General features: G+C 42.8%; 1 protein-coding gene across 1 annotated transcript; it reads left to right on the top strand.

Moving 5' to 3' along the window:
• Nucleotides 1-6: 6 nt before the first annotated feature.
• Nucleotides 7-27721, top strand: LOC109475948 (ubiquitin-associated protein 2-like). Its single transcript, XM_019776760.1, is given in 29 exon segments — nt 7-106; nt 650-819; nt 5369-5458; nt 6185-6293; nt 6679-6877; nt 7219-7341; nt 8705-8777; nt 9145-9209; nt 9466-9533; nt 10572-10654; nt 11018-11177; nt 12686-12802; nt 13383-13604; nt 14189-14400; nt 14734-14920; nt 15218-15317; nt 15739-15852; nt 16689-16861; nt 17459-17648; nt 18475-18566; nt 21256-21312; nt 21420-21498; nt 21768-21985; nt 22315-22414; nt 23054-23152; nt 23339-23400; nt 23764-23791; nt 23794-23960; nt 24736-27721. Coding segments are annotated over 26 exon segments (3111 nt in total). The 5' UTR covers nt 7-106; nt 650-819; nt 5369-5458; nt 6185-6266; the 3' UTR covers nt 24832-27721.
• Nucleotides 27722-27856: the final 135 nt, after the last annotated feature.

Here is a 27856-nt window from a genome sequence, read left to right as displayed (position 1 = left end):
GGTGCTTTATACTGAGGTCTACACATGACGTCATCTTCGTGAGAAATGGCGGCAGAAATTTTATGCATGTCACGTGACCTTTCTGCTTTGTGAGCCCATTTTCCAGGTACAGGCGTTTGCTGTTTAATTGTCGGTATTTTCTAACCTAAGGTTGGTCAGGATTGGAATAATCTCGATGTCGCCGGAAGGATTATGTAATGGGGAACATCTGGGGCGATTTTTAGGAAACTTGGTGCTTTTTTTAAAGCCGTAGGGTTAGGGAAGTGTGGCCCGACGGGCGAGAGTGAGCACGCATGGCGTCGCAACAGCACGCCGCAAGAAACTGTTTTGTTCCCTTTCCACAAATGGTTTTGCGGCTGTAAATACACATTCTTAGTCTGAGGAATGTGAAAAATGTTTCCCGCAAAGCCTGTTTGGCTTCAAGAGATCCTCATGTCTCCAAAAAATGTTTTGATAAATTAGTTTTTCGTGTGTTAGCGAAAATGTGTTGTCTTTCCCCTTGCCAAACGACGTTTGTCAATCCACTCACTTCTCAGTCATCAATGATGTTTGTGTCCAATAAGTGTCGAACGTTCGCAAACTGGTCATCATATCAGACGAATATCGTGCTCTTTGATAATGTATTTTCTTTGTCTCTGTTTCCCCGCAGATTTTGTATTTTGTACATACGTTGTTTTGTATATACTGTATATGATGAGTGCGGTGGGGACACGTGGTTCCCGAGGAGGCCATCGGGATCGAGCTTCCTCGGCCAAGACACAGACACAGCCCGGCGGCAAGGGAGCTCAAGGGCCGCAGCCTGAGCGGCTGCCCAAACAGGTTAGAAGCTCACGATCAATCTCTCACATTTCTAATAGCCTAGTTCGCCATGAAGCAGTTTGTAGACGTCATTTTTAAAGGTCAGTTAGACTTGGATAAGAAAATGGCGGTCATGACGACACAGGAAAAATATGATGTAAAATCCTCCCCCCCCCATCAATTATTTCTCAAACGATGTTTAAATGACGTGGCCGATTAGGAGAATATTCTAAGATGTTGCGCAGCTCTTGGGTCTTGGTAAAAGCGTATAATTGAAAGATTCACATGATAAGTTGGAAGTGCAAGATCTGAATTATGAGTCGTAGACTTGAAATCCTTAAAAGCCCCCTCCCACTTATAGACAAGTGCCAAGAAGTAACACTGACAAGTTCTGATCGATCTCCTGTAAGTTTGAAACAAGACTGACAGAGATTGTCTATACTATAGCAGACCATTGAAACATGACAGAAAAATCCATTCTTCCACATGAGAACAATCTATGCCATACACTGGTGATTAAAATGTGTACATGCTTGCAAGTTATTACTAAAGCCTCTAGATGTACTGTAATACAAAGTAAATTGGATGGCTAACCTTCATCAACGTACATCAAGTAGACATATTTTGGGACTAAGGCCTGCTGTTCACCATCATGTGAGTTACCAGCCCAGTTTTGGGTGTTTTCAAAACATTAGGCCTTGCACATGGTGCCTACATTATTTTTATGTAGTCGTATTAAAAACACAAGCAAAAAAGGAAATGTTAATAGCTACCAGATTTTTGCACTTTTTGTTTCTAGAGCACATCATGGGACCCTTATTGTGTTATGCCCCAGTTGCCAGATAATCCAGGGCTTAGTTAAGTTAGGATCAGTGCGTGGGGTGTGATAGAATTGATCAACATGACCAGAAGGGCAACGTTTACACACCATTTTCTATGAAGCAAGATAGGTATGTCAGGAAAAATTTAAAGCCTACTCCTTTCCGATTTTCCCATACCATTTTTGTATGAGGATTCATCTGTATAGATAAAACAAGATGTAATAACGAGATGTGATCATGAGTCAGTTATGTACAAACTTTCGCCCTGTCAGTTTTGCCAGCTTATCAACTATAGTCAAACCTTTCCAAGCCAAAAGTGGTCACCTTGGACAGGTGGTATCCTTGAAGAGGGTGGCCTCACAACATGACTGAGACATGGTTTCCAAGTTGAGATGTTTTAATGTCAAATGCTGTAAGTGTAAGCTAAGCATTCAGTTCTGTGGTGAATGCATGTGGGGAGGATGGCACATGGAGCAATTTACTTCGAACAAAAACATCATCCAGCAGTCAAGGTAAAGGAAATGATTTCTCATTTGTTATCATCAATAAAAAATAATAATATGATAGAAAATGATGTGGTCACCATGGGCAGGTGTCGGGCCTTGAGCGGACCCAGGTCAGGGCGGTCTCGGTCGTGTTGGCCAGGTGGTCAACTTAATGCTTGCGTCAATGGGGAAAGTTTTGGGGACTGAGAAAAAGTGGTCACCATGGACAGGTGGCCAACTTGAGGAGGTGTTCACCTTGGCAGGTTTGACTGAATCATTAACTGTGCCATGCTAGGAACATATGCTGATTTTGAAGTGAGTAAGATGCAGTAGCACAGTACATGTACATTTACATTTGTAAGTGCCACCCTGACTGCCCAGTGATGTGAACCTTGCCTAGAGGTTGGTCTGACCGGCGGGTGACCAACAGGCTCCCCTCCCTTTGACCCCACCCTCTCCTTAGTTCCCATGCTAACACCCCGCCCTCCCCTGTCTGTCCCCTGCCCTGAGGTTCCCCTGGTACAGACAGTTGGCCAATGACTCCAAGATTATGAGAGCTGAGGGCAGTCAGAATCTTGCAACTTAGTTGCGAAGCTTGTGCAACACTGCATATGAGTAGCATTGCAATGAAGAGATCACATGTATTTCTAGCTTTATGAACAAAGCAAATGAGCATAACATGGCACAGTAAAATTGGAAGAAATGTATGCCACACAGTCACTTGACGGGCTTGCATGGGATAATCATTGTAATGATGATCACGAACACAACACGTTCGATAGAAGGTAATGTGTAGTAAACCTGGCATTTCTGGAGTATATCCTTGCCAGGACTTCCAGCCAGCCAAGATGGTCCCAAGAGCCAAGACACAACAGGACATGTCTGGCACTCTGCAGTAATGGATTACTGTGGTATGTCATTTAACAGCCAATTATTGTCCCAGGGGTAGGTGGCTTGGACTACATTTGTACTGTGGAGGAGTCTAAATATATATCAAGTAATATAGATATCACATATATGATCAAACTAGAAAGCTAGATTGAAGTTGCAATTGACCTTTAATCTGAAATGTTTGAAATCCTACATGTCAGTGCTAGAAGTGGGCATGATTGTGCTATACTGTAATTACAGATGAAGTTTTCAGGAAAAGATACACAAATTGTTGGTAGGCTTGTATGCATTTACTGATTTAGTTTTCTTATCCGTATTCTTATGGTGTTTTACAATTTATTTTGCACTAAAGTACCCATGCTTCACAATGGCACGTTTAAGGATGGTCTTCTAACAAAGCTGTATTACTTTTGATCCTCAAAACGCGCAGACTATTTTGCGTTGTATTTGGAAAATTGGGTTATAGATGAATAATTTAGTTGGCAAGTTGATTCTAATAACCCCATACAAGACAGCTGTGATATGGGAGCTGTTATGTCTCTATTAAGTCTCCTGTTTCAGTGATGATGTTCTAATTTAGGGGCTGGTGCCTCATTGCCTTTCCATCTGCTGTGCAGACTGTGTGATGAAACAGGTCATTATCATAATGGAACGACTATTAATCATGCATGAGGTGTTTATTGGCAGCCTTACCTTCTAACCTTGGAACTAAATCTATTTTTACAACTTAGAAATGATGTTGTAATTAGGATAGTGTAGCATTATGTTTCCCGTATGTATAAATACAGCACACATTTTAACACAGCATAGAATATTAGGAAAATGTAAAGAATTGAAGAAGTGGCCAATTTAAATATCAGAATTGCAAGATGAGTTTATACCATTGTGAAGAAAGGTAAATTAAATCATATTCACCATAAAGAGGTTGTGTTCAGAAAAAGCCTGGGTCAAAAGTATTCCTCTACCTGACATATACCTGGATGTAGATCATATAATCAATAATAATCAAATGAGTATGCTACAGGAAAGATGTTGTCTTCTTCAACAGTCTACATTTGATTTTATCTTTCCCAAGGGGGTGGAATATGTTTTTTGAAATAATTTGGTTCCAAGGAAAAACTGATAATTGGTATCTACCAAATTACCAAATGTTGACTTGCCACAGCTGAATGTGAAATTGTGAACAGCTGGCAAAGTTTGCCAACATCATCGTGTGAACATCAGTCAAACAAGCTCAGACTAGTACTAGTAGTAGGAAGGGGGAAATTCAAACTGAGCATCATTTTTGTAACCCCCCAACTTGCCAAGTTACAACTCTTCCTTATTGAGAAGAAGAGAAATTTTAGCCAACATTGGAAACAGGGAGTCTTCAGTCTATAGTGTTGGTGGTTTAGTCTCATCTCCAAGCAGGTCTTTCAGTAGGCAAGACAGCCTCCAATTGGCAAGGCCGTATTCAGCTTCAGTAGCCTATTGGATGCTGTCTTGGCTACCAAAAGATCTGCTTGAAGATAAGGTTTACTCTACCAGGTGACCTGGTTATCTGGACAGGTCATATTATCCTAACCAGGGTTAGTTTGAGGTTGAAGGTCACATGTCCCACAGACTAGGTCATGATCAGAACAGGCCAGCTCATCTTTGTATTTGAACCTTGGTAGCCCTGTATCTGAACCCGATCCTTGAATCTGAATGGCAGTGAGTTAATTTTATCTATGTTAGATGGGTTCATTTTCAGCTGATTAGAAACAGATTTGCTGTTTGTGAACTTGATATTGTAGCTTTGTTCCCTATATAGGTTATAATGATTTAGCATCAGTTTGAAGTTGTATTGTGCAAGTTTGGTTTGCAAACTAATGGTGTGTTTGATTGAACAACAGCACCATGCCTTGTTATATAAAACCTGTGAAAAATAATGAGATTCAGAAGGTGCTTATGAAGAGAGCTTGATACTAGTGAGTTGAAATAGTTTTGTGATCTGTAAAGACAATGCTTGATCATGATGGTAAACAAAATGAAGATTCATGTTGACTCCAGGGCTGAGTCCTTGTACAGTCTATTTTAGGTGCTTGTGATGTATCTGTCTGCATGTTAGTAGTGAGCCATCTATACATTCATGTCATATTGTCTTGCATTTGTTCCTGAACATTTTGTTGTGGAATTCTGTAACATTTTTCGTGACAAAGTCGTAAAAGATGCCCATGATAGGTTTGTAAGATGTTTATGGACCAAATGCTTAGATTTAACCACTATTTAGCATTGATAAGAAATTTGCAACAGGCCATGACCTGTGATGTTTATGTATGTATGTATGTGTGTACACGCATGTGTAAATGATAGTTCAGCATTGTTGTATCATGTTCTTGTTGTTTCTGTCAGCCCCAGGCCACATCAGAGCAGATGCGGATTGCCCAGATGATCTCAGACACAAGCACAGAGGACCCCCAGTGGCAGGAGAAAATCCAGCAGGTCAGACTAACATCTTACCTGTCATGGAAAATTATTCCTCAAGAACTTCCTCCTTCTCAGTCACTGATGGAAGATGGCAGATGCCACCTGAAATGTCTGACTCCTCAGAATCTATCCAGCTTCTTGAATTGTAGTGTGTTAGGTTTCATAGTAAAAGAAATTCATGTACAGAACATCACAACTTGCTACAGGTGACAAGCTATAAGTTATCCTTGTACAGTGTTCGAAATACCTGTCTGCAGTCTGCAATCTGCAGATAGATTTCAAAGATTGCAGAAGAAAAATTTCTACAATCTGCAATTTTGCAGCAGGTAAAATTGGCACTTGGGATTTGGCGCTCTTGGCCCCAAGGACATACAACACTTAAGCTCCAGTTCTGAAACAACAGGAGCTTCCTCACTAATTTACATCAACCTTGTCTTGACTTGTCTATCTTTTGTTTCCTTTTGGACTTCCAAAAATTTGTATTCACTAATTTGCATATCAATCAATAGTTCATGCTTATAAACCTGCAAGATTGTAGTATAGAGGCATGTGTATTTGCAGAAAGTATTTCCAAATTGCAGAACAAAATTTTGACTCTTCTGCAATATTGCAGAATGCTAGAAAAAAGTATTCGACCACTGTTGTAGGTGTTTTTATAAGGAAGTTGTCATTGTATACCAAGAGTCATTGCTTCCATAAGAGGCAATAGAAAACAAATATGGTTGTTGTTATTTCCGTCAGGTCCGTGATGTGAGGCAGAGGGTTGGACGAGGCAACAGTTGCGCTCCATGATTGTGATGGGGATGCCAACCGCGCCATCAACATGCTGCTGGAGGGAGAGCAGGACCAAGTAAGAACCTGGGGTGTAGGGTTGACTTGGATTACATAGGGGGGAGTCTGGGTTCTCATTAGGATCTTTTCACAGACTCAGTGCAGGGGTCAGGTACAGAGGGCCACCTTTCGTACCTGGAGTGGTGAAGACATGCAGGGCATCTTTCCCCTGCAAGGTCTCAAAAGTCATAACCCACAAGACTCAATTTCCTTCAAAGGTAAAGGCCCTCGAAGGATAAACAAAACACACAAGACCATGCTTTAAACTTCATAATTACGTCTGAGGGCCCTTCACCTTCCACATTACCCACAATTACCATCTTATTCTTATAGAATGGATGCAAACTAGTTAAGTGTTAATGTTGAACTTGAAGTTGACTCTGTCCTTGTTCTGTCTGACCCAGGGAGAGTGGGAGACTGCAGGCAAGAAAAAGAGCCGTGGAGCTCCGTCCACACAGCGCGGGATTGACTCTGGGCCCCCTGGGAAGGAGAACAGAGAGGAGTACCGGCGAGGGCGGAACCGTGACGACCGGGACAGAGAGGGGAGCTCCAGCCGAGGTCGGGGACCGCCACGCATGTCACGCGGCGGCGGCCGGGGAGGATGTAAGGACTGGTCTGACAATATTCTCACACGACTTGCATTTGCGCACATAGATAGGCACACAGTTAACTGCATGTTTACTAGTTTACTGCATGTTCAAGGTCAGAAAAAAAGAAGCAAAACATTTATTGTACAATGTATTACTTGTTCAAAATTTTGAAGTTTTACTTAGCTATACAATTTCTGAAGAGGCAGTAAGGTTTGTAATTAAGTTTCCTGACATTCTGCTTTATTTTATGTTTGTTTTTTATTGTTTGGTTTGTTGTACCAGTGCACTTGTTCCCCCCAGAAATAAACTTCATGCCATCCTTAGTAAGTAGCACAATCCCTGGTAAAATTTCAGCCCGTCCAAGAGAGAACGGCATGGCGGAAGACAAGGAGGGCAGCAGAGACAGAGGCGGGCGAGGGCGTGGTGACAGGCGTAACCGTGGTGACAGGGACGGAGACAGGCGACCGGGCAGGTTTGGTATGTAACAAGTTTTTCTGTCTCTGACCCACAAGCCGTATTACAAGCAGAACATACTCAAGTACTCACAATATTCATACAAACTGCTAAAACAACTGTCAAATATTTTCAAATCCTCAAAAAAAGATTGAATGAAATTGTTGCAAAATTTCTACGACAGCATGAGGAAATTTCATGCATGAATCCAGGACAAAGAGAGTGATGGTTTCACTACTACAATAGATAGAGCTGTCATAGATGTTAGTTCAATCTTTTCTCTGAAGTACATGGTTTTTGCTGTTAGGCAGTTTTAGTAAGTCTTTATTATCTAACTGGTTACACAAATCTGATTACCTGGTTCTTAACTTGTACCCAGAACTGCTAACCGTCCATACTGAGGTCATCCATGGTAGAAGGATGGGTAGCAAGGACATAAGCTGGGCAAATTTTCATCTCACTCTGAAAATTAAACTGGACTGGCTTTTTCACCCACATGCTTCATTGTACATGACCTTCTAGTGTTATTGCTTGAAAAGCTTGATATGTGTCCATCATCTTGTTTTGATTGCAGTGATTGTCATGTGTCCATCCACATGTAGTGTTAGTGATTGCAGTGATTGACATCAATGTAGTGTTAGTGATAGACTTGCCCTGTGATGACAGAAAGACGCGTTATGCTGAGGAAAGGCCCGGTGCCGTGGGCAGATCCCCCCCATTTCCGTTCCAAGTTTGGTTCCAGTTTGCGTTGTTACAACTTTAACAACCTTCCTTTCTCTTGATTTTGCTTTTCTGGCCTTTGTTCTAGTTTTCCTGGTCTCTAGTCTGCCCTTCTGTTTTTGTGTTGGGGGTCTGTTCCAGTGCCGAGGCAGTGGTCCGGTGAGCACACAACACAAAGGACTGAGGGCAAGGACACTGTCCATCTGTGGTTGTCCTACTTGTGTGTTGTTGTTGTTCTGTTGGTGTGTTGTTGTTGATCATGACCTATTTGTTCAACATGGTGTGTTGTAGTGTTTTCTAATAGCTTCAGATCTCATCCTATTCACCTTCGCCCTACTTGTATCTTGAACCTACTTCTACATGCTGTTTTTGTGCTATAATTCCAGATGGAGCCATTTTTGCAGCTTTGTAATACAGACTTGGTTGAGAGCAATTCTGTGGCCATCGCCGTTGGTAAAGGTGGAGCTCTACAAACAGCAATCTTTCCTATGTATTTGTAGTAGATCATAACAGTTGGTACAGTACTGTACCAGGTTAGGGACTTTGCAGGCGCAGGGAGGTCATATTTCATGTCTACCACCACAAAGAGGCAACAGTCTTGAAAACACAGTCATGTCCAACCTTGGTACTAACCCCTCCTCACGGGGAACCCCATTGGTCCCCACAGGTCACATGAACGGCCCGTCCCGACCAGGCAGAGGGGGGTTCGGGAGGCCCAGACATGACGGACCAAAGATCGGGTAAGTCTCCTCATTGCACACATTTCACAGATCATGATAGGTAGATAATGATATAACATTTCATCATTTGAGAAAATGACAGCACTTAGACTCGGTATTCAACTGGTTATGACCACATCTGTCTTTTTTAAGAATGTTAATAAGCAGTTTCTGTGAAGCACACCTGAGTATGTGAAGTTAACTAGAGACCTGCTTCGGTCAGTTTTCGTTGTTAAAAAGTGTCTCTGAAAATGCTAGAGACCGTCTGTATGTGGATTACACGTCAACAAACAACGCTTCACGTTGGGTGCAGAAGTGTGAGGTGTCATCTGTTATTGCTAGGAATTAAAGGAAAGTTTTTTGTTTTTTTTCCTCTTTGCTTCTGCAGTACGTTTAATCCTGATGAGATCAAGACAGAGAAGACATCGGACATCTGGCCCAACACTGAGTCAGGTAAGACTGAGTTACAATTGTTTACTGTGTTTCCCTTGAACAGGGCTGATCTATTTCTCATGTATGGGTGTGTGTGTACACACATTGCCAGATTCTATGGAAAGCCCACAGTTTGGCTTGGTTATTGGAAGAAAGTTTAATCAAATTGCAAGCAAAATTGGAGGTAATAGAAAAAAAGTTTGAGCCCTGTTTTTCCTTAACTTGTACCTTCCCCGTCTGACTGAGCACCCCTGCTCATTAGAGTGGTTTGTTCCAGGTACATGGAACCCGGATCAGATCGAGACACAGGAGGACTGGGGAGCTGATGGAGACTGGACCGGAGATGTCAGTATTCCACACACTTGTATTTTTTGGGCTACTCCAGTTTATTCCCTAGGTTCTCAGATTAAAAATAAAAGTATTGCTAAAGTCATCACAACATCATGTAGGGTTAGACAGCTAGGTAATACCAATATAACAGTTTCTCGGATAAAGTTTGAAATCCAGTTACTTCAGTGACTGTTATCTCAAACATGAAAAACATTGTCTGATGGGAAAGTCTGTACCTCTGGTACATGCAGTTCAGGGAGCAAATATGGCAAGATGCAAGTTTTCTTCCCATCTTTTGTTTTTTTAAGTTCTTTTGGTAAGTTTGTTTGTAAAATGTGAGAACCAAGGAAATAAATTAGTGTAGCCATAGTTTGTTCTTTTGCATAGATATGGGTAAAGCTGATGTTATAAGAGTGAAAAAAATGACTAGTGTACTGTTTAGTGTACAAGTTCAAATCTGACTGCCCAGTGATGTGAACCTTGCCTGGAGGTTGGTCTGACCAGCGGGTGACCAATGGGCTCCCCTCCCTTCCATCCCATCTCCTTAGTTCCCATGCTAACACCCCGCCCTCCCCTGTCTGTCCCCTGCCCTGAGGTTCCCCTGGTACAGACAGTTGGCCGATGACTCTGAGATTATGAGAGCTGAGGGCAGTCAGAATCGTAAAATTTAACTACAAAGCTTGCAAAACATCCAGGATGTCAAAGCCAGCTTTCAGATCTAGAGTTCGCATTTTGGAAAGTTAATGCATGAATGATTTTGCACTGGTGGCTTCAGTTCTAAACAAGTCAATCATGTTCAAGGTTTCCTATGTGTGTATTCTCTGCTAGCTTAGAGACAATACTTGATAGAAAAAAGATCACTTTTTCAAATTTGATTGTTGGTGCACTGTGTATGTCATTATGTTCCTTACCTTACCAAAGTAAGCTAAGTTATGTCAATGTCTGCATTTACTGTACCTACTTCTGTCCGTGTTTTTTTAAAGTAGCGTAGTTGAGGTAATGTGACTTTACATGTCCTTACCTGTGATATGACCTAACCTGTCTCACCTGTAGCTGTCAGAGAGTAAGGTGTTCACACCCAGCGCACCTGTGGCCAACCCTGAGCCCATCAGATCCACGCCGTACCAGGGAGAGAGGTAACCTTCATGCTCTAGTCTTGTCATTAGAAGAACCAAATCTCTTCACAACTAGATTGGTGTGATTATCGTTAGATTTGCATGATTGATTTTGGTTCACATGATGTAATAGCTTTCTTTACTTCCCAATTTATGTTCTTCTGAGTTAATCTGAAGCCATTGGCTTGCCACTGATGAACCAATAATCATTGTGTTACAGTAAAGATAGGACAGTAATGGTAGTTCTCTTACATAGTGTGTTCCCAATATTGACTTTTGAGCCATTTAATTCTGTTCATACATTTGTAGTTACTCTTGGAATCGACCAGACCAGGCCATGATGTTAGTTTTAAAACCCTTTTTCCCCTGTTGATTTCATCCCAGAATCGACCTGGCGAAGCTGTTGAACCCCAATGGCGGCTCGGCGGGCGCTGCAGAGACGAACGGCCCGCAGTCGTACGGTCCGATGGGCGACAACATGAGCAAACTGGGGGCGGCGCCGCCCCAGGGTCTACATCAGGTAGATTTCCTTCGTCAGTTACAGGTAACCCGTGGTCCTACAACCCTCCCTTCCCGTGGATACTCTACCTACCTGTCCTACTCTGTGTTCCTCTGAGTGGCCTGTCAGTTAGTTACTTTCTACCAAGGGATAAAACAAAGCATGTTGGCAGCGCCAGGGGCTGAATTGTACAGCTTGGACAGTTTACATTATAGTTAAAAGTATATGCACACTCAACAGTGGTTCATTTTAGCAGTGTAAATTTGATTGCCTTTCTTCTTAGAAGTGAATATTTCAGAGATAGTTAGGCACCTGTCAAGGAAAATCATGAAGGGGGGTCCTCAAAATAATGAATTCATTTTTTTTAGACCTTCAGACCAACGAACGGCTACGTGAAGATAGATCCTTGTTCTTATCTTATTTTCATCAACATGTCCTACGGCGAACTGAACGCTAAAGCGCACATGATATAGCCGTAGTCAGTCTTTCCGCGATAAATCATCAACATGGCTGACGCACAAGCCGCTCAGCTCTCGGAGGTTGATGTTGACCTCGCAATCACGTCAGTTTTGGATGATTTAGACGGAATATCGTCGCTCAAAAATGAGCAAAAAGATGCATTGAACAATTTCAAAATAGAACGCACCGAGAAAAGGAACACTCGCGAGAAGATCTGTGTTTACAAAACAACAAACATCACTTGAATACTAGTAATACAGGCGCGCCATTGGCCGTCGCCTCTGAGGCTCAGCCAATCAAATGAAGCCCCGCTGCTCGGGCTAGCCCATTACGTGACGCCATCACCAATCGTTTTATATGTGATCAAGTCCAGACCCAGTTATAGAGTTGGCGAATATACTACTGGGGATGGTACCCAGGCTAACAACACAGTCCTTCGATTCTTGTTGAATTTGAGATAGACATGACTAAGAGAACTAACATTTGTGTTGGCTGAAAGTCTTCTGAGATGTTTCCCCTCGTTAAGGGTGCTCAGGTCTTACTAACCATGGTTTGAGTTGTTGTTAAGGTTGACTGACAACTTCCTAAGGATTTCATAATAAACATGCCTAACCCTGTAACAAATAGAGAAGTGGTAATCAGTAACCAAATGGTGACTTCAGTGTGCCAAATGTTAATCCTCAAATTGTTACTACTCTCAGACAATGTGTGCATGGCTTAGCTAAGTTACAGTGGTGTGTGTTAGAAAGACTTGAAATAAACCTTACTGAAAGTACATGTAGATGTTTGCTGCACATTTTTAGCTTTACCAAGCTGTGTCCATGCGACATGTAACCAGACAAGTGACTGTGTCCTGATTGATTTTGCCCATCCAAAGGCCTGCCAGCCTTGAATGGAGTACTCCTTATTGTGCGGCCTTAAAATCAATAACACATACAGGTCTGATTGTTTCTGGGTTCTGCTGTCAGTTATCTTCATCATCATGTTTAATATATTTCCCTCAGCAGAAACATCAGTGAGGAAGTGGACTGTGTGGTTGTGTAAAGTACAGACTGTTAAAGGAAGTTGCAAGTTACCTGACATTGTTTTTACAGCAGGGGTCCAGCTCGCTGGGGATGACGTCCCTTGGTACATCTCTGGGTACCTCCATTGGGAGTTCCTTACCATCAATGACATTCGCACAGCAGCAGAACCAGGCTCCTGACCAACAGGTACTTAATTGCCCAGAACTGTATCCTTCCAAACACACACACACACACACACTCACACACACACACACACACACACACACTCACAAAACACCCTCTTCACACTCAGTTAGATTTAAGATTTGATTTGCAGTAATTACATCTTACATGCCCATCCCCATCTTCTTTCATTGAACACAACTTTCTGCTGGATTCATTTGATTAATTTTGGTTCACATGATGTAATAGCTTTCTTTACTTCCCAATTTGTGTTCTGAGTTGTTGTGAAGCCATTGGCTTGCCACTGATGAACCAATAATCAATGGATCATTTAATCATTATCTATAAAACTGTGTTAATACAATACAGGGTAAGTTCAGACTTTTCAGATAGCATCAACTATCTTTCCTCTGTGACTGAGATACTTAATTCTATCTGAAATGTCTTACTCCTCAGAGAATGTATCCAGTTACTTGATTTAGTTTGTACTAGTATTATGAAATGTTGTACCCGAATGCTTAACCTTCGTCGAAACCTGCACAAAACTAACTTTTTGTTTGGTGTTACTCAATCCTGGGTGTTGTCCCTCCCCTTACCCCCCCAGACGAGACCCAACCAGCTCCCCCCCAGTCTCCAGCAGGTGATCCAGCCCCCCTCGTCTGCGGCACCCGGCAACGCGCAGCCCCCTGTGCAGCCCCCTTTGTCGTCTGTCCCGGCGGCGCTGTCGTCTGTTCCCCAGCCGCTCTCGTCGGCGCAGGTGGGGCCCAGGCAAGCCAAGCCGCCCAGGCGGAAGATGCCACCCCCATCCAAGGTGGGCAAGTCCGCTGTGAGTTCCCTTGGGATACATTTGCCTTCTTACGGGTTAGACAAACCCTTGTAGTTACATGTACCTGTGTGATTCCTTCAGGTTTATGAAGTAATGTAGTCCAAGTAATGTTTTAGAAGTACTGGATGAGATAAACTCTTGAAGTTACTTGCGTGATTCCTTAAGTTTTAAAAGTAATGTTAAGGTTAAAGTTAAGGGCACTCTAGGTGTTAGGGATAAAAAGTGCCAGTCCTAACCCATTTGTGTGTAAAGTCTCCAATGCACCCTTTGATTCTGTAGTTTGGTAATGAATGTGATCTGTTTTTTTACTTCATGTCATTAGTCCTGTATGTTAACAGAATGCTCATTGATAAAAAAAATCCTAAAACTCAGGAATGCTGAAGCCACCATTGCTAACCATATGCGAAAGCTTTTACTGAGTCTGAGTAGTTCAAATCTGAAGATAAATCACCTGTTTTTCCATGCAGCTTAGAGGTTCCGCGTACCCCATAGACATTCTGACTCCTGACAGAATGTATTCAGTTGCTTGATTTAGTAGAATCTTGTTACTAACAGACTAACTCAGGTCCGATCCTCCACCCCAGATCCCAGAGTCAGCGGTGGAGATGCCGGGAGGTTCCATGTACTCAGTGGACAGTCTGGACATCCAGTTCGGCGCCATGGACTTTGGCTCTGAGTCAACGACCTCCACCGCGCTGGACTTCGGGTTCGGTACGGATGGGACGAGCAGTTTGCTGGGAACGTCAACTCTGGGGGTGTCGACGTCGGGAGGGAGTAGACTAACCGCCACGAATACGTAAGGCTGTTCTGTCCAGAACTGATTTATTAGGAATCTCCATTAGTGAAAAAAAAACAATTGTGTATTTCTTTCTTTTTGTCACACAGACATATATACACCTTCAGATGGCTGCTAAGAAATAAGTGCTATTGTTTAGATGTGAGTGAGTACTTCTGTAGGGTTCAGATGATGTCACAATTTTAACTTTCGTTCTTCTGAGAGTAATGAAGCCATTTCATTCCCTGATGAACTCCTACATATGTGTACATGTACCAGCACAAAATTTGACAGTTTTTGATGACCAAGTTGACAAAAGAATATTAATTCTTTTGAATCTTTGATGTTTTGTAGAGATACAACGTATGGGTCAGGGTTCACAGGGTCAGGGGTCAACGAGCAGTCGCTGCAGTCCATCATGTCCACGGGCGCCACGACGACGACCCAGACGACACAGCCGTCAGTCGAGACGCCGTCTCCGAGATCAGCGTACCAATCTCCGCACCACACCCCGCAGAAGGACACATCTAAAGGCATTCAGGTGGGACACTTGAGTTATGTACAAGTTGTAGGACAGACACTTAATGTACTGGTGCAATGATTTTGGTTCAGATGATGTAATAGCTTTCTTTACTTCCCAATTTATGTTCGTCTGAGTTCTTGTGAAGCCAATGGCTTGCCACTGATGAACCAATAATCATTCAAATCGAACCAGTGTTATCTTCTTCTTGTCCTTACACACTCATTGTGATTTCTGGAAAAATACTGTATCCTCTGTAGCCCTTGTGCCTAACACACTAGGTTCTGAATGTTGTTTTTTCTCTCCACTGGTTCCAAGGTTACGGGTCCAGAACCAATCCCCTTCCCGTCATCACAGATGGAGGGGAAGGCAGGCCCCCTGGTGGGGTCACAGAGGTCACAGCCCAGTGGCATGGATGGTACGTTCCTCTTTTAGCTGGTTTCTGTTTCTGTTGAATGGGTGGTTCCAAGATTCAGATGATGTTTTACAACATTCAACTTTCCTTCAACTGAGTTTGTTGTGAAGTCAACTTGTACAAGGCTGATGAATCTTGACTTTTGTTAATCGCAGAGGTCTGAAATAGAAGCAAATTTTCTGAAATCTTGGTAGACAATGTTTTGATGGTCACACATTGTAAAATGAACTTGGATTTCTTTTGTTTCTGTATTCTGGTTATATGTATATGTATGTTTATTATTTTGTAGTCATCCTGTCCCTTGTGTGATTTTATGATGTAATGTACTACTGGTAGATGTGTAGGACCGCAGGAAGAGTAGCCTTTCTGTCAAGCTAATTGTGGATCCAAATAATGACATAGAATACTTGTCTGCCCGTGCCAGCTCTGGGCTCCAACAAGAGTGAGCCGTCCCTGTCGTCCCTGCCTCCACCTCCAGGGGTCGCCACCTCGGCCTCCCAGCTGTCCTCACACCAGGCTGTCTCATCTGGCCTCTCAGGTGGGTTTGTGTGTTTGCTTGTGCTTGTCTTCATGGTAACAGACTCTAAACATCACCTGCTTATGCCCTTTAGTGCAGGTACAATTGGGGTAGTGCAGGTATTTCTGATGTCTACCGAACCTGCACTGGTCCATGTCACATTTACATTTATTTATGAAGATTTACCACATTTGTGGAAGGATTGACATAACAGGTGACTACCACCTTTTCAAAGATGTCAACCCCGAGACCAGGCTGTAAGGTTTGAACCACTCACACCGGGAAGGTCCCCTACTCTTTTCGATAAGTGCGGTGGGTTCTTTAACGTGCGTGGGGTGTGACTCTCCCAAACACGGGACCTCCATTTTACGTCCTATCCGAGGGACGTCCCTAGCCAAAGGTAGGTACTCATTTTCACCTGAGTGAAGTGAGGAAAGTCGTGTAAAGTACCTTTCCCAAGGGTACAACGTCGGGGCGCATGTTCGGACTTGTTCGGGTACGACCCGGAATCGAACCCGGGTCTCCCCGCTTCGTAGTCCAGTGATGTACCACTACACCACACGACGCCACATGTCCTGGGTGTATGTATATACATGTAAGTGGATGTGGATTCTTATTTGCTGCATTGACTGTCATCACCTATGAAGAGTAAAAGAAATGATAGCAATAGTTTCTAAATAGTCTAAGTATGATCCATGCTTTCTTGATTTTGAGCGATGGAGGTAATTTTCAATGTTGCCCGTACCAGTGCAGGTATGCAGAAAAAGTATTTCAAGCCCCGATCCTGGATGTCGCTAATGATGCTAGGGTTCCTTGGAAGTACCTCATGACTGATGTAAGATGTTCTCTCTCCACAGGCTCGTCGTACGCGGCACACTCCACCACCACCCACTCGTCAGGTCACCACAGCTACAGGGACACCAGCGGCAGTCACACCAACTCCATCCAGGGCTCAGCCATCTCCTCCACCAAACTGGGCTCCGGGCTCAAGGACTCCTCAGCCTACGACTCACAACTCTCCTCCAATCAGGTAGCTTCATCCTTCTACACTACACTCACAACTCTCCTGCAGTCAGGTGTTTGTTTTATCCTTTCTTTATTCATGAAATTCTCAAATTGCCATGTTGGCTGCTTTTCATTGAGTTCATGAAGGAAGAGGTAATGGTTAGACAAAATGTAACAAAATCCAATTTACATGATTGAAGTCCTAACAAAGTAAATAAAAAAAAAGTAAAATTATTCATTACTAGACTAACAACACCTTTTTTTTAAAATTTATGTTAAATAGCCCTTTGCAAATTGAGCCAATCATTTCTTTTGCTATCAGTTTTTGGGTTTCCAGAGTTTATGATTTGACAATATTCCTCTCTGGTCTCCTAATGATGAGAGCCTTTCTGGGGTCTTCTGATGCATGCTGCATGATGCAGAACTAAGCTGAGGGAGATGTAATATAATCTTTTCCTACAAAACTGTTTTAGAAGCTTTTAGAAGCAAAATAAAGCTTTAACCATCTTGCTGCTGTGCCTCGTAACCAATACTAATTTGGTGCCAAACAGCTATCTTGGGAGGCTGAAGGTTAAGAGCATGATGTACCTGTGATGTGAACATTAACACTGTTTTGTTTCAGCCTTCGCTGGATCACATGAGCCACTCGATGGCGGGAAGTCACACCACCGGCGGCACAAGCACCTCGGTACAGAGCAGCACGGTCCAGTCCACGGGATCCGCCGGCCTCACGTCCGCCCTCGGGCTCTCCACGACAGGCTCCGTCACCTCAACAACCGCACCGTCGCTCAAGGGGTCACTAGGCACCACAGGTATGTCTGTTTGTTTGCAGAGGTGAAAATATCTGGCTGTAAATGCAACCTGCACATGAAGTTGGAACTAAAAGTGTAATACAGGTGTTGGCGATGTCTGCCTGCACTGGGTATTTGTTCCTTACAAAAGGTGCCTTGTGGAGTTCACAATTCCCTCATGCATTCTAAAATTTAACTTATGTTAACATTCAAGCCAACAGACATAAGATTCAAGACAAAAGACATTAAAATTAAAATTTAAAATGGTTCAAGATTCAGATGATGTTTTACAACATTCAACTTTCCTTCAACTGAGTTTGTTGTGAAGTCAACTTGTACAAGGCTGATGAATCTTGACTACGGTATTTTGTATCCAAAATATGTTACTGTAAATTCAGTTATTTTTCTTGGGACTTGATTTGATAGTGGGAGGGGAAGACTTTGAGACAGAGAATCTGAAATGAAGGAGGTCTTTGTGGTGTTGAAAGTCAATCAATCAATCTTTATTTAAATAACTAGCAGACGACAGTCTGAATTGAGTTGTTTTTACAGTTCATAAAATTGACGTTAAACAACACTAATGGTTTAAAGTCGGTAGTTGAAACATTTCTCTAGTATGGGCTATACAGTAGTAACACATAGTAAATGCATATTTGCAGAGGAGAGGTCACTGCTAAATCCTTGCAAATAAAGCCAGATACACAGTATGATATGTAAAGAGTACATGGTTCCAATGATGGTTTGGCTTGTCTAACTGCTGTGGTTTCTCTGTCTCTTTCTCTCTCGCCCACAGGACCTCATGTTGTGTCGAGTGTTTCTCAACCTCATAATGCCGCCCCTTTTCCAGGTAAAGCCCCTCCGAACCTCCCGCCCGGCGTTGGCCTCCTGCACAACCAGTATCTCATCGGGCCCGGCACCGCCGGCATGCTTCCAGCTTACGTAAGTTCCCACAGGGCAGGCAAGGGGTGCACACGCAGCAGTGCCACCTAGCAGGTCTCAGCAGTATGACAGGACATGCATAATTTCTTTCAAACTCAAGTGTAGAAAAAGGAACAGTTGTGAAATATGTGCTCCAAGTGGCAGAGAAAAAATTTCAGAAGAGAAGACTGTTTTGAGAGAAATGCTAATTGTTGCCTTCTTGCAGAAAACAAGAAAGATTTTAAAGGTTTTATTTTCTTGTAATGGTGATAAAGAGGCATAAGGACTGTCCTGTTGCTGAATCCATTTTTTTCTCCTCGGAACAGAGGCAACTTAAACCAAACTCAGTTGTTATATGCTGTACACCTGGTGGTTTTGCTGCAATTTAAAACGCTCTTGACATTAATCAATTATGTTGAAGATGCCTTTGTTCCATCACAAAACATCCAAGACTGTCACCACATTTCTCTTCTTATGTCCATTCATCCTGGGTATTTTCTCACCCTGCCGCAAAGAAATTTATTCCAAGAATGAGATGGTAAAAGAAACAAAATTGGGATTTCACCCACAAAGCAAATTTCTAGTATGCTTCGCAAATGATTGCTGTTGTAAATTTGCCAAAAAACCTTCCCAAAATGTGTTGAAACTGTCGGTGTGTGGTGTCTAAAATGCCCAATAGCTTTTGGGAAAGGTACATGTATTATGGATATGTCACTTGGAAATATATTTCAAGTGACAATTCCTTGTATCTTTAGAAGGTGCTGGTTTGGTACTTATATGGATCCCCACCACCATGTGGTAAACATTTCTAACGTTTTAAGTCTTGAAGGAAAAGGTACTAGATTTTGTAATTCAAATTATCGCATGAAGCTTGAAAGTTTTGCCTTGATGGCACCAAGCTTTTGTAGTGAAATATCCAAACCATGTTCCAAACCAGTAGCTATTACAAGCCAGTGTATGTGATGTAGATGTGGATTGTGTGCCGCTGCCAACCTTTCCTGAGTGCTCAAGTAAACATGCATCATTGTGAATCAAAATTCAGTGCTCTGACATTTGATTCAAGTATGAAAAGTCAGCAAAAAGCGTCATGTATCCTGCGCCTAGGTGCAATACATGAAACCGTGTTCACAGAATGTTTCTCTGTGTAAATGTGAAACGGGGATGCATGCAGAATCAGATGTTAAAACTACTCTCAGGAGAGGTTCGCTATAGACCTTTGTACTGTAGTGTAGTATTCTGTAGCATATCATGTTTTTTTAAGAAAAAGGAGAAGAGGAAAAGTGCAGAAATGTGTGGAATTTCGGGACTGTTGACGCCGATTCATTGTTGGGATTTCTCCGTCTCTTTTCCTAGGGTTTTTTTAACTGGCCTCAAAATGCAGCTCGAATGGCTGCCCAAAGCCAGGTGAATGAGAGTAACACACAGCTTTTTTTCATATCCTTCGGCTTTTGCAACTTAATGACGATCGCTGGCTCCTTCCAACGTTGCCAGAGTCCTTTGGGTTCTTGCCCCAAGAAGTACTGTATATCATGTTATTGTAGCAAGGTCATACCATGCAGTTTTTCCTTAGATTCTGGGAGATTTTTCAAACAGAAACCCTACTGCTGCCACAAATTGTGGCAACAGGATTTTGAAAAGCTGTGTCTGAAATTTTAGAAGCTTTTGCTGCAATAACATGATTTACAGTAAGCTTCCGTACCCCTACTAACCAGGCTGCCTATTTGTGGCTGCTGATTGGTGGTTGCCGATTGGTGGTTACTGATTGGTTGCTACTGATTGGCAGTGACTGTTTGGTGGCTGCTGATTGGTGCTGCCAATTGGCGGCTGCTGATTGGTGGCTGCTTGCATGCGACCCTAGGGGCTACTTTTTAGGTAGTGGCATAAGCTGGTTTACTTTACATCAACATATTTTTTTGTCAAGCATATCACATATTCTCTGCATACAGTATTTTCTCTAGTCGCCACACCTTTAAGTGCTTTGTAGAAGGCTCTCTTTTTCATAAATAGAAATTCTGAACCTTACAAGGTAACATTTTATGATCGGATATGCAGATGTTAAATGTGTGGATCTTCTAGAGAAGATAACGTGTGTCAGCTACATATTAAAGGTTATATGCCGGCTACTTTGATTTCAGACAATTTTCTCCGTTTGAGAACTGTTGTTAACGCTGTGTAGATCTGATAGAGCGCTCGGTCAGTCTTTATCAACTCTCCTAAGGACACAGGTGTTACACACATTCCTGTAGAAAATGGTGCCAGTATGGCAAGAGAATTTGTTGCAAACATTGAAAAAAAAGAACAGCAAAAAGGCCCAGGTTACAATATTGAGACCAGTGGCAAGTGTAGTTAGCAGTTTGCACATGAAATCAAGGCACACAAAATTTGGACTGAAATGTGCCAAATTGTTCAGACTTCCCGTCAAAATGCCTTAACTGAAGTCATTTGACTTGCTTCATGTTTTGTTGAAGCGAGGTTTGCCAAATTGGAGTTGAAAAGAATTAGATTTGATATCTTCTGTCTGATGTTGCAATTGTGTAACCCATGTTCCAGAAATCAAAGTGAAGAAACTTGCAGTTCTGTTTGTTATCCCCTGACCAGGGCTTGTGTGTAACACTGCTGTGTACCTACAGCTGGGTGATGGGTACTGTACTCTGGGACATGTTGTGGTTTCATCTTTTGTCCTTTCTCTCCTTCCTTCCCTCCCTCCCAGCATCAGCCCATCTACAGTTTTGAGGACATGCAGGTGTTGCAGTCCAGGATGCCCATGGTAAGGAGTCATTTTTTTGTCTTACATGAGCAACAGTAATTTTTGTTTTGCTGAATTGCAGTGCTACTTTTTTGTTGCCTTGGTGTAATTGCATTGTTTCTCATCAGGCGGGTTACGCGTACGATATGCAGTTTCAGCCGCCCACGACGTTGACAGGGAGGGACGGGACACTGCCAGCGTACTCAGGTAGGAATGAAGAAAGTAGAGCCATTTTGTTCAATGTGTTTTGGTTGTTGGTGTTCCCACTGATTTGTTGTGAAGATATTTATGATTTACCATTATTGGTGTTCATTTACTTGATATAATTTGTGTGTACAACCAAATTATAATATTTCACTTGTGTCATTTATGACATCCTAAGTTTGTGCTATATTTACGTATTTTGGGCTCCCTTTGAAGTTAGCCCTTTGTGTAAATAAATTCACTAATGTAAATGTACCTGTTGCTCTACCCAGGCACAGATTCCAAGTTCACGCGAGGTGAAGCGTCGTCCCCGATTCCCTCCTCGGTTGCGGGGCAGCAGCAGCAGCAGCAGAGCACGCACCACGGGCAGACGCAGGCGTTCCTGAACCCCGCGGCCGGGATCCCGCCAGGGTACAACTACTCCATGCCATTTTACCACGGTGTGGCAGGCATCGCGCCCACGGGATTCAACTATCCACCCGCCATGTTTGTGAGTCTTTTATTTACCTATTGAAAGCTCTAAGCTTTAAACACTTTTTTTAACTGGCCTGTTCCCAGTAAAAAACTAAACATTCCTGATGATGTTGTTCAAACTTTCGTTCTACTGACACTTCTGTGTGGAAGAACATTGTCAACTGAAGGAAGAACACAAATCAGCAAAAAAAATTGAAAAAGTTTTGTGCAGGTTTGCAATCTGTTCATAATGATATCTATGAACACAGATTCAGCCTGCTAAGGTAGCCCTTTAGCACCAAACTTGTATTGGTTACTCAGTTAGGTAGCAGGGAGAAGTTTAACTCTCATGCATTGTTTGTACAGATGGCACCAGCAACAAAGCAGCATGGAGCGGGGACTGCCACGACACAGTTCCAGCAACCAGGCGGCTACGGGCAACCAGGCACGCATGGTTATGGAACAGGTAGGTTGGCATGGCAATGCCAGGCATAATCATGGCAAAGCCAGCAGTTTTGCTCTGGTTGGCACCTTAAGGTGGATTTTTCAGCATTAGCTTGTTATGGAAATTGAAGAATCGTTTTCAAACCTTCCATTAAAAGTTCTTCATCTTGTAAAACTTGTAAAAACCAGCAGTTCAGGTTCATGACTTTTTGAGAGAGGGCACTTTCCTGTTAATTGTGGTACCTTGCACATAACCTAGTAACTGCAGATGTCTGACTTCAGAGAGTTTCTAGTACCCTGCATGTCTGTGAGCTTGCCAGGCTGCCTATGCCTGAAGGGCGGCACATGTACATGCCATAGAAACTTCACCCAGAACCATTGTCAAGCCTCGCTCTACCATGCGCTTGCCACACTGATGTGGGTGATACAACTCACAACATTGTCATTTTACAACTTATACTAAGACCACCCTAAGTCATTTATTCTTGGGTTTTGAAAGAAAAGCAGGACTGGAAGATAAACACAATATAGATTCTGAGCAGAAAGTCTCTATCATGGTACCATCTAACTATTCAGCCTGTTGGGGTCTCCCTAAATCCCTTCCATGTTAATTGTAGTGTTTTAGCTGCTCACTGTTCTGTTGTCTGGTACCCCCTCTCAGGTTACGATGACCTGACACAGACCCAGGACTTCACCAAGAGTGGTTACCCCTCCGGCACACAGACTGGCTCCAAGGGAACAGTCGGGTCCACGGGCAAGGGTCAGACATACATTTGTTTGTGCAGATTTCTCTATTTAGAAGTAGATAATGAACTGAAGAGATTCATACTACAGAGACTGAATTACAGCTCAACACAACTACTTAAAACTCAGTCAGATTCAGTATATGTCTAACAGAATGTTGCAGAACTTAGTGATGTTAAAAGTTGTCCTGTGTGTCCTGTAGGATCGGTAAGTTCCGGCACGTCTGCGGGTTCAGACCTCAACATGTATGGCAAGACTCACCAGGTGGGTAAACACACCAGGACATCTTCTCTCCAACTGTCTTAGATAGAAGTATGAAGCTTTATGTCCCATTGGTCATTTGTTTCCAAGGAGCACACAGGGTGCTCTCGTTGGATAGCAAATCAACATTTGAGGTCTCAGCACTGAATAAAATTAACCAAGCAGCACTAAGGGCCTGCAAAGTATCAGTTTTTCACATCTTCCATGGCCCAAGACAAAACACAAACTTGATTGCACATGAACTGTACAAAGTACACAAAGTAAAGTGTGTAGTATGGGTTGAAAATGTACTCAAAAGTGTTGACGTCATCGTTCCTTGTTTCCTAGACCAGAGGACTAACACCTTGACTTTGCCCCCCCCCTCAGTCGTTTGATAAGCAGGGATTCCCCGCCGGAACCCCCCTCCGTTCAACCTGCCGCTGGCTACAGGTGGCCAGGGGGGCCCCCTGAACCCTGCGGCTGCCACCGGCTACCCCCACACGGCGTTCATGACTCCCATGATGCCTCACCACACGCAGCACCACTCGCAGATCCCGCACCACCTACTGCAGCAGGACGGACAGGTAGGCACACCGGAGAGGGCAGACTTATGAAGGGGGCTCAATAAGTTTTTGGCGCCACCAAATTTTGGGGTATAGATATGAAGTATGAGGCTTTTGTTTTATAAATATCTACTGAAACTCAATGCATTGTAATCATCATTTTGCAAGCAAGGCCCTTTTTTATGAATATTCTTTTAAAGAAAAAATCCTTTATGCTTCTTAGTGAGGCTGAGAACTTTGTATCAATGCCCAGCTCGTAGTACCCTGCATGTCTGTGAGCTTGCCAGGCTGCCTATGCCTGAAGGGCGGCACATGTACATGCCATAGAAACTTCACCCAGAACCATTGTCAAGCCTCGCTCTACCATGCGCTTGCCACACTGATGTGGGTGATACAACTCACAACATTGTCATTTCATAACTTTTTGTAGGTACATTTAGTTTTCTGTTTTGAGGCTTTGTCGAGATCCAATTTAAAAGGCGTCCTTCTTACAGTGTTCTGGTGACCTTATCTGAGCCACAAAGTAGTTATTTTATACAGTTGGACAATATTTTACAAGTCTCTAATACAGTATAGTAGTGCCATACTGATGTAATCTTCTTATGTCACAGACACATAAGATGATAATTTTGAGTGAATAATGATGAAATACTTAACGTTTGGTGAAAACTATAATGTAGTATAGTTATTTGATTTCAAATGTGTACAAATGTAAGTAAAACAAATTTTAGCTGCAAACCTGCCACAGTTTATATAAATAATCCATTAATGACTTTTCCCCTTTGTGTTACTACAGGGAGGGACAAGCCAGCGGTCTCAGCCCAGCGGCTCGCAGCCCAAAGGCCCCAGCTCCAAGTCTGCCTACGGCTCAACCTACTGGGGGGCCAACTAGCCCTTGTACATGTCCTTCAATGAACCCCCTTCTCCGTGGGTTTTTGGTGGGGGGTGTCTGTGAACATTCTGTCCCTTCTGCATGAATCCGGAGCTGTAGTAGTGCCCCCTTGCATGGTTCTCGTGCATAACAGAGCAACTTAGAGTTCAGTATTCCTTCACGATAGCTTGTGACGTTGTGTGTGTCCCTTTGGGTGGGGGGAGGGGATAAGGATCAATGTTTCCGTATATAATGACAACAAAACAGTGGCAACTAGTGCTGCCCAGTGTATGTAATGTACATGTGTATGAATCCTCATTTTTATGTTCTGTATAGAGACTTGATAAAACTTCATAGTTAGATTGAGAGAGATGAGAAAAAAAGACATTCTTCAGAATTACAAATTGCTGCCACAGACTATGGATTTTTGTCTTTCTATGATGTGGTGTTCCGTTGTTGCACTTGGGAGGAGGCGAGACGGGGCTGGCTGTTCTTCCCGCCTCTGCGGGGAGTTCAGAGGTCAGCGCGGGGAGCGAGATGACGTCGGTACAAGTGCCTTACGAGGTGATGTGCAGGCGGGATAGAGAGTACGAGAAAGACGGAGAGGTTCTCTCCGTAGCTGTAAATTTCCTGTTCCGAGACTACTACGCTACAATTGTCTGCCTTCTTTCCTTTTCAAAAAAAGGGAAGAGACCAGTGACTTATTGCGAACTTGTGGAGGGTGAAGCCTCGAATGGAGCTTGTTTTATGCTGTTGCAGATGATGGAGAGAGTTCACTGTCACAGCCAGGATTTGGAATCCCCTTATTGTGCAAGATAACGAAAGTGTCAACAGTTTAAATTTTCAGTAAGGCTTTGTCCTGCCTTGGTTTTGCACCTGATGACGTAACTCTTTTTATTTTTAGGTTGGCAGGGATAAACTGAACATACATGGAGGTGCCAAACCAAGACTGTAGAAAGACTTATTGTAGGTGTTTTTAACTTCTTAAAGTACCTGCTACAGCCTGTATTGTCTTTGTGTCCCTGATGTTTCCTACACGTTAATGTGGCCCTAAATTGGACTGTAAGAGTTGGATTGTGGATGTGCCATGGGGAGGGGGATAGCCCTGCACTGCCAAGGACCAGGGTGTGTTGTAGTTCTGTACTAGGCCTTACATCTGGTCAGAACAACATGCCAAAATGATTTTCTTGGTTAACCTTGCTTAACCTTCTCCCTGCTGCCCAAACCTTCAATTTTTGGTTTAAGTTTGGTACAGAAAGGGTACCGCAGTTTTATGCTGCCTTTACTTAGAAGAATGTGCAACTGGTGTCCATAGTATGCAGGCATCACCAGTTAATGCTAGAAGTCCACTGTGGCCAGGACTAAGGCACCACGTTTCGAGGCACAAATGGAGTTTGGGTTAAATATCACATGGGAGGTTGGTATCAGATAAACCCTCCCAATGCCATGGGACCTCTATATACTCTAGTTCCAACTGGCCTTGGCATGGTGAGGGTAAGTCCAGGAATGGAGAACGGGGAATGTGAGGGTGTTTCAGTATACCTGTGTTGATGTGTGTTGCAGCAGTGCAGTGTCATGTGTCACTTCTCTGTGAACAGTAAACCTGCCACAGGGCACCTGGTGGTGTCCCAGCTAACAAGTCCAGACTGAAAACTACCCCATATTGGATACTACTATTGATGCACTTCTCAATGTAGGGCCTAAAGGATTGGGTATGCATGTAGTGGGGGGGGGTCTGTTCACTTTACATGTTAAGCTTAAGCATTTTTAAAGATTCTTCCATGATTTAAAAAAAATGGCAGCTTTACAATATATGTGGTAATCAGTTTATTGAGCAGCCTCTCTGCAGATAATGGTTTTGATGTTATCCCAAGTTAACATTAAGCAGAACTGGGAGGTTAGATGTGGAAATGAAATGATTTGGCATTCCTGCATTGAAGTTGTAAAGTTAAAAAAAAGGTCTAGGGGGGCCCTGTGGTAAGGTTTACTGGTGCTATAATTATGTAAAATGTAAACCACCCCCTATTGTCAAACATTTCCCCCGGTTTTACTACGTGAAGGCTTTCCAGCTTGTATTTTGCCCAAATTGAATTTGCCCAGTGTAATTGAATGGTTACACACCCCTTTGTTCTGACAACTCTAACCTTATATTGGATTGTATTAACATAGGGGTGTCTTCGAAATGTACTCAAGTCTGTATTACAGTAGAAAACATGGGTAAAAGCACAGTAGTTGGAAGAGATCTTGCCAAAGGCAAACAGTGCTGATTTTGTTTTCCAGTTCCATTTGCTGATGGAAACAGTAAACATTGGAATATGCTGTACATATGAATGTTAAATATTTTTTTATTGTAACCCTGATTTGAACCATTTTGATGAAAGTTGAGGCTGCACCAGTTCAAGCCGTTGGCTCTGAAAACTTTTTAAAGTGACATGATAACACACACTGTAGCTTAAAGTAAACTAAGTTACACTTACATAGCATCAGGAACTCCAGGCTTATAATTCAGGGACTTATTCCATGAAACAGGATTTTATTGGGTGCTAATTGTTGCTAATACAAGTTGCCTCTAGATGCTTGCATTTTAACCTGCTCCCTGCCAAAGTAACCTTTTGCCACTAAAATTGTATTTGTTACAGGATTGATTAGCAGGGAGAAGGTTAATTCAGAGAACCAAGGGCGTGAACTAGTGTGTCCTCAAATGACCTTGTGGCCCAATACAAGCTGGCTGATTTTAGGAGACACATAGAGTTCTGTTAAGCTCCCACATACCACATGTAGAGCTGAGGTATCAACTGCCCTTGGAGGTTTAGTGTAAGGTCCCTGTCTGGTATGTACCCACACAAAGGGTTCTTTCTTTTTTGTTTTGAGAAGGAAAAAAGGAAATAAAAAGGGAATGAATTCCTCTCAACCGAGTGCATGTTTCTGTGATGCATATGCGCACGAGTCTACAACAGACGCAGATGTAATACTAATTGTCACATGCAGTTCTAACTATACCTTTAGTGCTAAGGAAATGCTACATGTAATTCTAACTACATCTTTA

This window comes from Branchiostoma belcheri, unplaced genomic scaffold (genome assembly GCF_001625305.1).
Source record: "Branchiostoma belcheri isolate BF01 breed outbred unplaced genomic scaffold, Haploidv18h27 scaffold104, whole genome shotgun sequence".
Taxonomy (NCBI): domain Eukaryota; kingdom Metazoa; phylum Chordata; class Leptocardii; order Amphioxiformes; family Branchiostomatidae; genus Branchiostoma; species Branchiostoma belcheri.
The sequence above is the reverse complement of the archived record's forward strand: the minus strand, read 5'-3'. Positions and strand labels throughout refer to the sequence as shown.